The 13,938-nt window shown below is 41.9% G+C and overlaps 4 protein-coding genes across 4 annotated transcripts in view; all 4 read right to left on the reverse strand.

Annotated features, from left to right (window-relative positions):
* Positions 1 to 1,561, reverse strand: part of LOC118416806 (CMP-N-acetylneuraminate-poly-alpha-2,8-sialyltransferase-like) — a 7,673-nt gene extending 6,112 nt beyond the window's left edge. Inside the window, exon 1 of the mRNA XM_035822061.1 lies at positions 1,249 to 1,561. Coding sequence (XP_035677954.1) covers positions 1,249 to 1,412 — 164 coding nt within the window. The 5' untranslated portion in view covers positions 1,413 to 1,561. The remainder of the gene's footprint in view (positions 1 to 1,248) is intronic.
* A 513-nt stretch (positions 1,562 to 2,074) lies between these two features.
* LOC118416815 (CMP-N-acetylneuraminate-poly-alpha-2,8-sialyltransferase-like) lies at positions 2,075 to 3,598 on the reverse strand. Its single transcript, XM_035822077.1, has 2 exons — positions 2,935 to 3,598; positions 2,075 to 2,765 (listed from the first exon to the last, which is right to left on the reverse strand). Exons 1-2 carry the CDS (start codon positions 3,249 to 3,251, stop codon positions 2,498 to 2,500), a joined length of 585 nt encoding a protein of 194 aa, XP_035677970.1. The 5' UTR covers positions 3,252 to 3,598; the 3' UTR covers positions 2,075 to 2,497.
* A 1,677-nt stretch (positions 3,599 to 5,275) lies between these two features.
* On the reverse strand, positions 5,276 to 9,983 carry LOC118416948 (CMP-N-acetylneuraminate-poly-alpha-2,8-sialyltransferase-like). The gene is made up of 5 exons (XM_035822265.1): positions 9,755 to 9,983; positions 8,868 to 9,182; positions 8,269 to 8,549; positions 7,623 to 7,878; positions 5,276 to 6,945 (listed from the first exon to the last, which is right to left on the reverse strand). Exons 1-5 carry the CDS (start codon positions 9,961 to 9,963, stop codon positions 6,678 to 6,680), a joined length of 1,329 nt encoding a protein of 442 aa, XP_035678158.1. The 5' UTR covers positions 9,964 to 9,983; the 3' UTR covers positions 5,276 to 6,677.
* Positions 9,984 to 10,529: 546 nt separating this feature from the next.
* On the reverse strand, positions 10,530 to 12,389 carry LOC118416219 (CMP-N-acetylneuraminate-poly-alpha-2,8-sialyltransferase-like). Its single transcript, XM_035821303.1, has 3 exons — positions 12,385 to 12,389; positions 11,364 to 11,924; positions 10,530 to 11,013 (listed from the first exon to the last, which is right to left on the reverse strand). Exons 1-3 carry the CDS (start codon positions 12,387 to 12,389, stop codon positions 10,740 to 10,742), a joined length of 840 nt encoding a protein of 279 aa, XP_035677196.1. The 3' UTR covers positions 10,530 to 10,739.
* Between the last annotated feature and the right edge of the window lie 1,549 nt (positions 12,390 to 13,938).

Consider the following 13,938-nt stretch of genomic DNA (forward strand, 5'->3'; position numbering starts at 1 on the left):
GCATTGAAATCCCGCTGTTGGCACAGTATATGTTAGAGACATGGTTTCATGTAAAACGTACACGGAGTTTTACCCTTATATACGCACACACTTTTTTAAATGCGGCCCTTTAGTAAACCGGGATATTAGCATGTCTATACTTTTCGCGCAGGCGCAGTACGTTCCGGTGACGTGCTCTACCTTAGTGACGTCAAGGACAAAAAAAAAACACAGTACGGTAATCAGTTCAGACAAACAAGTGACTGCCGTAAAACTCAGAATCGAGCAAAGCAGTACGACGAAGTCTACGGTGGGAAAAGGGGGAGGTGTTACTTTCCAGCGTACGTAAAGCAAACAGTCACAACACAAAGTTTGATGTCAAGCCACCGTGCCACGTGCACCTCATATTACAGATGGATCCTAAAGGGGTGCTTAAGCATTTGCACGAACCCTATGACATTCGTACGAATATTATGTGATACGCACGAATCTTATGAAATTCGCACGAATCACTATGTGATACACACGGACCTTATGAGATTTGCACGAACCTTATGCGAAATTGCGCACCACTGCCTGGGTCACGTGACAGACGGAGCGGGATTTTCAAGATGGCGGCTTCGATCGGCGGCGACGGAAAACGATGTAAGACACAGAAATGAAGGAAAACAGTAGCTCACATGCTATCAAATACGTCTTCGTGGTGGTATATGTCCATTCCATGCCTTCAAATATGAATATAACGGGTAGAAACGCTCAAAATCATGTCTTCTCCCGGTCGCCGTTTTGCATAAGGTTCGTGCAAATCTCATAACCTTGATACCTTGATACTGCATCCAGGAGAGAAGGCTTCATATAATTCAGCCTGTTGTGTCCTGATCTTCGCTCTTCACGTGACATACTTTTGACAATCCTAGTATAAGGTTCGTGTGTATCACATAGTGATTCGTGCGAATTTCATAAGATTCGTGCATTTTCGCATAGTGATTCGTGTGTATCACATAATATTCTTACGAATTTCATAGGGTTCGTGCAAATGCTTAGGCACCCCTGTCCTAAGTCATATCAAGGTGTGATATAACCTCCTTGGTCATATCTTTGAATGGAAGGAACGATACATTTGGCTATGAAACAAATAGGCGACAATGTCTCTGAACATGTAAGATAACGTTAGATTCTAAGTCATATCTTAAACGTTAAATGAAAGGAGCGATACATTTGGTTTACAAACAAATAGACGACAACGTCTCTGAACATGAAATCACCCACCGTGTAGCCTTGTCACGGAAATTATTCAGGTGAAACCGTAGCTCAGCAAACATGGACTGCTGGCGCCAAACCACGTACAACATGGGCAAGTTCAACACGAACAAAAGCACCATTCCTGCCATGAACATCAGTCTTGGTGTATTACACGTCCTCTTTAAGCTCATGATGAAAGTTTCCTCCGGGCAGATCTTAGTAATGGTTGATGGACAACGATGGTTGCCGAGGCTCTCCCGCCTGCGAGCCTTTCTTGTGCAATTATTACGTAACTGCAAACGCTTGAACAAGAACCAGAAAGGACCCACCCAGGTTATTGTTCGCCCTTCATCTGTTAGATTTCAGGGAGCGTGTCAACATTCATACGTCATTCACAAACAAGTGCATGTGGCTTGTTCATACCTCCGCGGCACGAGGGGTACGCTCCAAGCAGAGGTTAGGCTCCGGCTGTTTTTCACGTTTCTTGAGTCGTTTTTATCGGGCTTTCTATATTGTATTGTATTGTATTTGAATTTTCGTTGTGTAGCCCAATAAAAACGACTAAAAAACGTCAAAAATCGGCCGGCGCCTATCCTCTGCCTGGAGAGTAATGAGGGCACTTGACTCGTACCGGTAATTATTATGAAGTCTTTAGATTGTTCTTAGATTGAAGCTACTTATGAAGTCTTTAGATTGTTTTTGGCTCACAATGTGTGAAATGCACATGAATGCGCTATATATTGTCAAGATATTTATTAAACTTCCAAGTATTTCGCGGAGAAAGGTGGTCTTTGGTTTCTAGAATCTGTATTCTGATATATTGTAAATTAATTAGTAAATTCAGGGTGTCATAATCTCATCCGTGAACATTACAGGTCATGTCACAAGAACTCACCCTACACTGTAGCACGGCACGTTACGTGTGGTTAAATTTCGATGTTTTCTGTACTGTGGAACAGAAGGACATGAAAATGATGAGAAGACATTATGGGCACTTGAGGTGACATGAGTCTAAGAGACACCTCACCTTACTTTTGTCAGCCATGTTTTTTCTGCATCAAATTACATTCACATGTAGATACCTAATGATCAAGAACATATAAGAAATAAAATGTAGAAAGTCAATGGCAATGCCCCTGCTATCCCAATAATAGCCGCTAGGGGGCCCAGACGTATGTCACTTACTCCTGAGCACAATTTATTAAGACAGACAAACGCAGGGGAAAATATAACCCCCATGACATTTCATGGAGGTAATCAAAGCATCAAATAAAGATCAATGACATGGTTCTGTATGCAGTACCAATGCACCCCGCATGTGGAGCTGCTGAAGTGCCCTAAATTCTTCCGGCATGTTGTGGGTCCTGTTGTCGATCATCTTCTTGGTGTCGTAGTAGTGGTAGCTGAGCGCCCTGCCTCGTGTGTCCTCGCTGAACGGATAGAAGCCGTACATGTGGATCTGGTCGCAGATGGTGGAAGCCAGGGTGTACATGTGAGCCCCCGTGGACGGACGGAGGACCTCAGACCCAAACTTTGTCCAGATTCTGTAATGCATTGAGTTAGATATTCATCATGCACTTTATCATCATGATTTCGATTCAATTACTGAACAAAAACAAAAAAGGTCACTGAAGAAAAAGGTAAACTATTATACATCCCATTTTTCCAATTAGAATAGTTGAAGTGGTATCTCTACTTGAAAGGAAAACTTACGATTTGATGAGAGTGTTGATTCCGGTCGGTGGAAAGACAGTTTTGATCGGCAGGTTGTGCTGGTTAACAACCTCTATGATCACTCTCAAGTACCTTTCCACATGAGGGGCCGTTAAAGCGGGCACGTACAAGATCTGGTCGCCAACTTCTTCCAGACGTCGTAACAACCGATCATAATCGTCTTTTGTTTTCTTGTACCATTGTCCGAAGTTATTCCTGACCACGGAGGGGTTCATTGTAGTCAAGTTTGCCTTTGAGCCGACATCTTTCTCATAACCTTCGATTGGAGGCAGGTTACACCGAATGACGAAGTCCATGGAGTCGATTTCTTGACCACAGCTACTGTTTAGTAGAATACCTGAGTTGCCCACGATTGCACACGTTTTAAAATGGCGGTCTTTCAGAGGCGATTCTTTTGGGATCAACTTCAAGAACTCTTTGCTGACTTTGAATGTCGACTTGGTACCAAATTCAAATGTCAAGCGTTGCCCAATCCGTAGACTTGATCGCGTTAGTGTCAGGCTTGATTCCGGGCTGTAAAACTTGAGTATATGTTGTCTGGAAGTAAAAACGAGTCAGCTAGTTCGATGAGTTCTAATCATTTCCAGTGTTCGTCATACCCTACCAACACACCAAATATGTAACCAATCCATTTATATCCATCCAGTCGTTCTTGAGTTACCTAGCTAACAGACACAAAGACAGACAAATGCTACTGAAAATATATCATACATTGATATTTCATGGGGGTAATGTAGTGCTTACCTCATATTCTGCACCTCGGTACTATTGAAACACCAACGCTGCTTGTCGGATCCATTCGGCCAAGCAAAACTCTCCTTTGTTCCTGTTTCATTCAAAGTGGATGTCTCCGTTTGGGCTGGGATCCCTTCACTCTCATTCTTTGACACAGAAATCTCAGGTCGCAGCAGCTGTGCTGTATTGGCTTGCATAGAAGTCTGCTTTGTGGAATAGTCCTTGACGCTTCGTGTGGTATTAGGCCGCAATGCAGGTGCTGCCACGAATACCTTGATGAGATTTTTTGCTGCCTGCTTTTCGACACTGTAGAACGGGTGGCTAATGTTGATAAGAAAGGTAGTTCTCTTGCTATCACATGGTCTAGATTATATTGCTTTTATTTTTTTTTGGGGGGGGGGGGCTACTTTTATAATTCATTGTCAAGGTACATAAAGGACTACTAACCCGGGAGATATTTTTGCAGTTGTACATGTAAATCGCATTCAGCGTAGCAGGAAGTAATCAAAACCTTATTTTTATGATAATATAAACACGGCATTGAACAAGACGCGTGTGTAACTCTAGATTCTTCACATATAGACGTGCGACTTGAAGTATAGAATAATGTAGTGCTTACCTCATAGTCTGCACCTCGGTACTGTTGAAACACCAACGCTGTTCGGAGTCAATTCCTGCTGTATTTATTTCATCCAAAGTGCCTGTCTCAGACTTGGCAGCTTTTCTACGCTTCACTACTCGCTTAATGATTTTGCTAACTTTCCTTCTCTCCTTCGGTGGGGTTGGAGCTCGCTTACTCTCCGTTGTTGTCATAGTAACTCCAGGTGCCGATAGTTGTGCTGCACCGCTTTGCAAACAAGTCTGATTGGTGGAATAGGCTCTGACGCTCCCTGGGGTATCGGGTCGTTTTGAAGTTACTGCCACGAATTCATTGATGAGATTTTTTGCTGCCTGCTTTTCGACTCTGTAAGATTTATTCCAATTATCCGTTGAAAAAAAGTATAATTCTCTTGTTATCACATGGTCTAGATTATATTTCATTTAGTTTGGGGAGAAATACTTGCAAATTGCATTATCGTATTTTTTACTATCAAGGTGACAATGTTGGCCTAAAGTGCCCTGGTTCCAATTCCACGGTAACGAGGCCTTGGGAAAGGCACGGAACACATACTCAGTTGATGATAAGTAGGTAGGGGCGCCCTCTCGGACCAGACGTTATGTCGGAGGTCCATTGTTTGAGGGGAGCCACACCTCGAGCACGTTAAAGAAGCTTGACATAATTATGTTATTAAGCTTCAATGTAATTGTCACTAGGTGAGTTTTTGTCAAGCTGATTGACCGACCTGGTGTGCTACGTATCTGTGACTACTATTTATGGTAGTTCAAAACTTCAACAACGCATAAGGCAAGAAATCGATCGAGTAGGCGCTATATTGATCGAGCGAAAAACAAACGACTGAGTCACTCAAATGTAAACACAACTCATGAAAGTTCAATGTTCACTGTTTCACATTGTCACCTCACATTAAAGAGAGACTAAAACCTATTTCGTTAAAAGAAATTAGCGGTTTGGTTCAGAAACAAATGGACGGCACCGTAAGATACTGTAATACCCACCGTAATGTCGTGTCATGGGAGTCACTGGCAAACTTTTTCAGGTGAAATCGTAGTTCTGCAAACATGGACTGCTGGCGCCAATTCACGTACAACATGAGTAAATTCAACACAAATAGAAGCACCATTCCTGCTCTGAACATTCTTGGTGCATTCCAGCTCTTCTTTGAAGGTATGAGGAAAGGCTTCCTCAGAACAGATCGCTGTTCAAGCATAGTTGCCAAAGACGGGCTCAAAACGTCCCATGTCCAGCCGAATTCGAACTTTGTTCGACATGTTCGATTTTCCGTAATTTGAACCTAACCCGTATTCTACTTGGGGTCTTCTGCAGTCATGGCTGGTTTAATACTTAACCTTAAATCATTGCCATCGGCCATTTTTTCCCGAGAGCCTTATATCAGACTAAAAACATTGTTTCTCATCAATATAAGGATTTTGCTGGACAGTGCATTTGTGCCCTTACTTTGTTGGGCATTTGTGCCCTTACTTTGTTACTTTGTTTAACGAAGCTACTGGTGTTAGTGTTGGTGACTTAAAGGAAATTCGTGCATTAGCTACATTGGGCAAGGGAACTCGACATTTGACATGCCAGATTTCCCTGCATTATAGTACATTCATGTGATGCCTGATAAGGCCACACTGACTTAATTTTATGGATGACATCCGCGCGCGCATTAGTTTTCGCCTGTTCTAAAAAAAAAAATCACCTCCTCCAAGGCTCCACGCAAGCCCGGAAATTGCCGACCCAAAGGGCCAGCATATGTCTGTTTGTCGTAAAGCTTCCCCAAACGTGCTAATTTTGTAGTAATCGGTACTTCTGCACATGCGTCTTGCTTTGCCACGAATTCGAAATCTGGCAATATGACCATGATATGACTGCTATCCAAGCTCCGGGTATTTTTCAAACCTTTTTTTGTTTTGTTTTTATCGGACTTTCTATTTTATAATGTTTTCTTGATGTCTCACAGCCGACAAGAGAACAGCAAAAAATAGAGGACCCGAAAAAAAACGCCTAAAAATGTAAAAACAGCCGGAGCCTAACCTCTACTTGTATAGTAAGATATGATGAAAACACGTGATGAAAACAAAATGCGTCAGCATCAAAGGAGGGCGTTATTATTGAGGGCGTGAACAATACAACCTACATGTGCCTCCTGCAAATAAAGACTTGTTTCTTTTGATAAACCGTGTTCTGTTCATAATGCCAGCTTTATAGTCCTGTGGTTTAGCATCATTTTTTTTCTTTGCTGGATTTTTATTGTTTTCGCCCTCTCGCAGTAGTTTTGGGGTCTCCAGAGGATGTCATCCATAAAATTAAGTCGTTGTGGCCTAATCGAAAAATATCAAATGAAATCTCTTTTATTCCTAGAAAATCATTGGCATGGTTCTGTGTGCAGTACCAATGCACCCCGCATATGGAGCTGCTGAAATGCCCTGAATTCTTCCGGCATGTTATGAGTCCTGTTGCTGATCATCTCCTTGGTGTCGTAGTAATGGTAGCCCAGCGCCCTGCCACGTGTGTCCTCGCTGAACGGATAGAAGCCGTACATGTGGATCTGGTCGCAGATGGTGGCAGCCAGGGTGTACATGTGAGCTCCCGTGGACGGACGGAGGGTCTCAAAACCAGCGTTTGACCAAATGCTGTAAAAAGATATTTTGTTTACATGCTAATTATGTAGCTCGATTTGGATTACAAAATCAAGACAACAGTGCAATTTCCAAACAAGCAAAATACCCTGATATTCTTATTTAGATAGGACTGAGGTGATGTCTTGTTTATTTGCTTGTTTGTTTGAATCGCACAGCAAAAATATTACATAAAACAAACACAATGAAGAAAAACAAGTACAGGAGGAGGGGAAAGCATAATCTCAAAGCAGACTCCCGGTGACATATAAGATACAATTTAGCATCAAAGCAGGCCAAGGTGTAAGGAGGTCAGCCTCTGGTCGGCTATACTCCTTGGCCGGCTTTGATACTTAATTGTATCTTATATGTCACCGGGAATCTGCTTGGAGATTAATGAAAGCGTGCGTGGCTTGTACTCAGCCCTCTCCATTGAGCTAAAGAAATTTAATTATGTAGATAGCAAAGTATTTGTATCTGTATCTATATAGCCAGTATAACCGCCCTTCGGCGTAACACACCAGCTTCGCAGGCACACGGCGCGGCAGCAGCTGGTTATATTACACTGAACGATCCGTCACACCTAACTTTTGCACATCTATCTGCAAGCTTTCTTTAAAACTATCCAGACAAGATGCTCCTACTGTGCTTGGTGATAACAAGTTCCATTTTAAAGTAATATACCAACTTACGATTTCATGAGAGTGTTCATTCCCGCCGGTGGAAAGGTAATCTTGGCCGCCAGTTTGTGCTGCAGAACGATCTGTGTGATGATCCTCACGTGCATCTCTCCTGACGGTGACGTCAAACCCGGCACGTACAAGATCTGGTCGCCGACTTGTTTCAGACGCCGCGACAACCGACGGTAGTCCTTCCCGAAGTCGTGCGGGATCACGGAGGGGTTCATGGTGGTCAGGTTCGCCTTGGAGCCGACATCTTTCTCATAACCTTGTTAAAATTGTAAATATGTAAAAATTGTGCATATAGACGTGTAGAATTATAAGGCTCATAAAGACTTTAAACGATGTAAATTGTATCTCTGTTACTAAGTATATGCTTTGTCTGACCCTTACTTCTTCCCTCATGACCTCATGACATCTCTCTCATAACCTTGTTAAAATTGTAAATGTGTAAAAATTATGTATATAGACGTGTAGACTTATAAGACTCATCAAGACTTTAAACGATGTAAATTGTATCTCTGTCACTAAGTATATGCTTTGTCTGACCCTTGCGTGCTTCTTCCCTCATGACCTCATTGAAAAGCGGCTTGCAGGCCGATTTGAGCTTTCATGAATAAACAAGGGTTCAAACAAACAAACAAACAAACAAACAAACCTTCGATTTGAGGCAGGTTACACCGAATGACGAAGTCCATGGAGTCGATTTCTTGCCCACAGGAACTGTTCAGTAGAATCCCAGAGTTGCCCACGATTGCACATGTGTTGAAATGGCGGTCCTTCAGAGGTGATTCTTCTGGGAGGAGCTTCAGTAAATCTTTGGTGGCCGTGACCTTCTTAGATAATTGAATTTCATATGTCAAACGTTGCCCAATCCTTACACTGGACTGCGTTAGAGTCAGGTTTGTTTCCGGGTTGTAAAACTTGAGTATATGTTGTCTGGAAGTAAAACGATTATATTTAGCCATCTCCAAGAGTAAAACTAAAAGCAACAGCAAGACGTTGTATCGGGAAAACTGTAACTTTTACCAAACTTCGAGTGAAATTCGTTCAATCTGAGATATCACGTGTATATAGTTGAATAAAAACTTTGCTTCTGTGTTTAATCGGTTTTCTTCTCTATCTTAAGTTGTCCGGCTCTGACATGGTTCGTGCCATCACAAGCCATGCAATGTCTCGCACTGAGGCAGTTCTATCAAAGTGATGATTACTGAACAACTAGCAATCCTTTGAGATATAAAATACGGTAGCACTTACCTCATATTCTGCACCTCTGTACTGTTAAAACACCAACGCTGCTCCGATCCATCTCGCCTGGAGCAACTCCGCTTTGTCCTTGCTTCATTCGTACCTGCACCTGGCGTTGCAGTTTTCTTGCGCTTCAATACTCTTACTTTCGGCTTCGGTGACACCTTTTTAGTTTCCTTCTTGGAACCAGTAATCCCATGTCCTAATAGTTCTGCTGTGTTCTTTTGTACAGAAGCTTTATTCGTGCCATCGGCTTCGGTACTTCCCATGGTTGTTGTTGACATGAAATCTTTGATGAGGCTTTCGGCTGTCTGCATCTCGACGCTGTCAAATGATGATGGTTAAAAATGTGTAAATTGTTATCCAAATGACGAATTATGTTCGTTTGCTGGTAAGATACGGTGGGATATTTATTGATAAGTGTCTATTCTCCATCGTGCCTGTATTCATTCCCAACCCAAGACACGCGATACTTTGATAACAACGGCTCCCTTTCAGAGGGCCTCATGGATAAACAAGTGCTGATCTGGCGACAATAAGGATCCGGATACTGTATCATGAAACGGAGTAAGATCGCCTTACAACAAGGGACCGGTTGTAGTGCAGGTGGCCATATATTCTTATGCATCTCTTTCTCAGTTTTTTTAATCTCTTGAAGATGTTTTCTATCCTCATGGTAGTCCTTCGGTTGATTCCCCTGACCGCTATATCTTAACGCAATATTTTATGTCCACTCAAAATGAAATAAAGTGAACAAATAAAACCAAACGATTTTTGAACCAGCCTCACATCAACGACAAATTACGAGCTATTTCGTCGAAAGAAAGAAACGATAAATCTTCCTGAAGTAGAAAGGGAAGACAATGTTACACAAAATTACGATAATAACCACATACCCTTGAGATGTCTGACGGAAGTCACTTGTTGCCATCTTCCTGTGAACTCGTGCTTCTGCATACGTGGACCGCTGGTGCCAACTTATACACAGCATACCCAGGGTCCATACAGATAGATTTACCATCCCTGCCATGAATATTCTTGGTATGTTACACCTCTTTAAGCACATGAAGAAATGTCCCCTAAACACAGACCACTGTTCAGTCATGTCTCCTCTGTCTACGTGACTACTCTGTTATGGCATATAGCAGAGAATCTGCATACTTGAACCAGGTATGACCCAACGGTTCACCTGTTAGGGGAGCGTCTCAACATTCAGATGTCATTCACAACCAGGTTCAGTTATACCTGTCCATATTGTCATGGCGTCGTGTGAGGCATAGCTGGTAGAGTGCCGTTGGGTTCGGAACCTAGATAGTTGTGTCCTTGAGAATGCTAGGCACTTAAAACATGACTTTCCTCACTTCACCCAGGTGGAAAAATGAGTACCTGACTTCAGTCGGGGAGGTGAAATACTACCTTTAGCTAATGATAAAATGTTAGCTATTACATAGCCTTTGAATTGAGTTCTTCCCGCCGGCTAATACACAGGCAGGAAATAATTCATTTTTTCTTCATCAAGTCAGGGAGCCTTGGAGGGTAAGTGAGAAATAGTGTTACAGTTGTGCTATATATTTGGCAAGAAATCTAGAAATTGGCAAGAACACTTCTAAAATGGGGAAAATGTCTGATTTTTAGAATGTTTATTGAAGAACATGTGAACCAGGACATTTCCGCATGTCATAATATTACCAGTGAGCATTTCCGGTCATAAAATCACACAGTCACATACCTGACATACACACAGTCACATCTTACATTGGGCGACACCTGACAACTCAACATCTGGCAGCCAAGTTAGACAACATTACAGTGCATTCATATGTAGGTGTCCAATGATCGAAATTAATGATCGAAAAGAAAATCTATGCATTTGCTAAAAGGTCAATGACATGGTTCTATATGCAGTACCAATGCACCCCGCACGTGGAGCTGCTGAAATGCCCTAAATTCCTCTGGCATGTTGTGGGTCTTTTTGCCTATCATCTTCTTCGTGTCATAGTAGTGGTAGCTGAGCGCCCTGCCTCGCTTGTCCTCGCTGAACGGATAGAAGCCGTACATGTGGACCTGGTCGCAGATGGTGGCAGCCAGGGTGTACATGTGCGCTCCCGTGGACGGACGAAGCGCTAGCATCTTAAACCCAGCCTTTGTCCAAATTCTGTAACATACATTTACTTTGTATTTTGTATATCGTATTTAGTCTAGTAGTGGGTGCCGGTACAGAAAAATCAGCTACAGGTCCGGTTTAGGTCCAGAGGATCATTTTCCAATCGGTCAAAATCCGGATGCGGATCTTGAACCCTGCTGTTTGCCCAAATTCTGTAACAATATAATGATACTTACTTCAGATACTCATCAAGCATAATGGTTTTGATTCAAATTAATGAACCAAGACAACAGTACAATCAAACCTGCAATATTTGTTACAATGGGAAGATAAGACCTATCCTTATTTTGCAATTGCTTTTTCTTTCTTTTCTTCTGTGAAATATGAAAAGGGAAACTCACGATTTTATGAGACTGTTCATTTTAATTCTTGCCGGTGGAAAAGTAGCCCTTATCGGCAGTTTGTGTTCCAGAAGAATCTGTGTGATCACCCTCACGTTCTTCTCCTCCCTCGGAGTTGTGAAAGCGGGCACGTACAAGATCTGGTCGCCAATCTGTTTAAGACGTCGTAACAAACGATCATAATCATCCGTTGTTTTGTTGTGCCATTGTCCAAAGTTACGTTTGACGATGGATGGATTCATTGTAGTCAGGTTCGCCTTGGAGCCGACATCTTTCTCATAACCTTCGATTTGAGGCAGGTTACACCGAATGACGAAGTCCATGGAGTCGATTTCTTGACCACAGCTACTGTTTAGTAGAATACCGGAGTTGCCCACGACTGCGCAGGTGTTGAAATGGCGGTCCTTCAGAGGTGATTCCTTTGGGATGAGTTTCAAGAAGTCTTCGGTGACGTTGAAAGATTTACCACCGAATTCATATTCCAAACGTTGCCCAATCCGTAGGCTCGACTGCGTTAGACTCAGGTTTGTTTCGGGGTTGTAAAACTTGAGTATGCGTTCTCTGAAAGTAGAAAAAACTCAAGATGAAGAGTGAAGACAAATAGCAAGACGGAAGTTTGTGATGAGAAAACTATGTTGACTACTGATGATTTGTATCAACGTCGCTCAATAAAAGTTTATATGCTTATAATCATATTAGAATGACAGAAACTTTTGTGTTTATTACATGTGGGATAAGAACGCTTGTCATTTTTTTCCTTTTTGAAGTTGCCCGTGGCTAGCAAGACAGGCTTTCCATGCAGTGTACCGAATATTGCTACATAGATTTATTTCACGTCGTGAGTTAGTCTGGGTGTCACCTAATTAGTTTTATCTGGCACCCATACTCGCTAGTCAAAAGGCTTTCTATCTTCCCGCTTTTTTTTAGGAAAGTATAATCGTAATCGGGTTGACATTGTTCCTATTTCGGAATACCTTGTGATTTGTTGAGAACTTCAGATATAGAATAATGTAGTGTTTACCTCATATTCTGCACCTCGGTACTGTTGAAACACATTTTACTCTCGTTCTGTGGCGCAGTAAACCCAGCTCCTGATAGTTCTGCTGTATTATTTTGCACAGAGGTCTGACTTGTGGAATCGGCATTGAGGAATGCTGTGCTACAGGTCCGTCTTGAACTTGCTGCCAATAAATCTTTGAAGAGATTTCTTGCTGTCTGCTTTTTGACCCTGAAAGAGAATGGCTAGATTAATGATGGTAAAATGTCCTCGTATAATCCCCTCGTTATCACATTGTCTACGCTATATTTGATCTTGATTGGGAAAGACTAAAGCATTACAGGAGTTGAGTGAACCCTTCCCCTTTGACTGATACATTATGCATATTTTGTAATAAATGAAAAATGAAGCATGTTTATTATAGACGTAGATAAAGTGCAGCAATGCATGATATACTCAAGATGTCTAGCTATAGCTTAATGCATTATATCCAATGGTGGATGTCATTTAGATGTCATTGCCATTGTCATTCGAAGTTTTCTAAAAATATTATTGTTATCTGGTTTGTTACAGCCGAATAGTGGCAATACTAGCTGACCTATTCAGATTCCGACAGATTTGTGAATGCCTTTTCACGTACCGCCATTGAACTATGCTATAGTTCTAACAACAAAGCCTGCCATGAAAACTGAGGAGGTGTTATTCTCCACATTAACTCCACTATGTGCATTCAGTCTCAAGACAAACTGTGTTTTGATAACCTGCAGTAACCTTTCAGAATATGTCAGGTAGAAAAATACTCCCGCGCCCAACACATTACGATAAGCACCCACAGTAAGGAACCGTTGGCACTGAAGGGTGAGCTCAAGAATCAACAAGGAAACGGTTGTGGTGCTGGTGGCCATATTTACATACATAACGTTACATACATACATACATGCATTGTGATTTTCAGTCATCATCGTTTTCTATCCTTGTGCAACGTTGCAAGTGCAAGATTGATTCCGCTAGCCATTACGTGGTATCACTTAATTATGTTTATTCCAGACACTTTCATATGAAAGAAAAAAAATGACCGACATTTCGTCAACATTTCAGCTAGCTGACGTTCGAGATAGATTGCAAGTCAGTTCTTGGAAGGAGAGAAGCGATACATGTTCTGCAAAAGAAAGTGAAGACCATGTGCCACGTAAATGAATTGATGTCATGCACACATCAACGGTAACAGCTACAAGGGGCCTTCAAAAAGTAATGCGACTTGTTTTATAACAGAGTCATTCATCGATTGAGTTGAAATTTGGCACAAAGGTACAAGAATATATCCTCTTGAGATTTGTTGTTTAGATTTTTATGAGTGACTGAGTTCAGTTCAAGATGACCACACTCTTTGAAGCTTCAGGAGATCAGTTCCTGTAGATCTAACCATTTTAGAACTATTATAGGAAGCTGACATCTCACCTGTATAATAACAAATGTCTCAATAGATTACATGCGCCTAAATTCTCAATGGTTCATCTTCTACAGCCAATAGAGTGGAGCGAGTTGTTATATTATAGGCAGTTTGATTAATCATTAATC

The sequence above is a fragment of the Branchiostoma floridae genome, chromosome 5 (genome assembly GCF_000003815.2).
Source record: "Branchiostoma floridae strain S238N-H82 chromosome 5, Bfl_VNyyK, whole genome shotgun sequence".
Lineage (NCBI taxonomy): Eukaryota > Metazoa > Chordata > Leptocardii > Amphioxiformes > Branchiostomatidae > Branchiostoma > Branchiostoma floridae.

What these genes read in the sequence shown, in the direction of transcription:
- LOC118416219 (XM_035821303.1), bottom strand. An exon ending in ATGAACAGTCTCATAAAATC is followed by an intron (nt 11,014 to 11,363) that starts GTGAGTTTCCCT and finishes TGTATGTTACAG; the next exon opens with AATTTGGACAAAGGCTGGGT.
- LOC118416815 (XM_035822077.1), bottom strand. Translation starts at nt 3,251, where the DNA reads ATGGACTTCGTCATTCGGTGTAACCTGCCTCCAATCGAAGGTTATGAG. An exon ending in ATCAACACTCTCATCAAATC is followed by an intron (nt 2,766 to 2,934) that starts GTAAGTTTTCCT and finishes AATGCATTACAG; the next exon opens with AATCTGGACAAAGTTTGGGT.
- LOC118416948 (XM_035822265.1), bottom strand. Translation starts at nt 9,963, where the DNA reads ATGACTGAACAGTGGTCTGTGTTTAGGGGACATTTCTTCATGTGCTTA. An exon ending in TTCCGTCAGACATCTCAAGG is followed by an intron (nt 9,183 to 9,754) that starts GTATGTGGTTAT and finishes ATCATTTGACAG; the next exon opens with CGTCGAGATGCAGACAGCCG. An exon ending in ATGAACACTCTCATGAAATC is followed by an intron (nt 6,946 to 7,622) that starts GTAAGTTGGTAT and finishes ATCTTTTTACAG; the next exon opens with CATTTGGTCAAACGCTGGTT.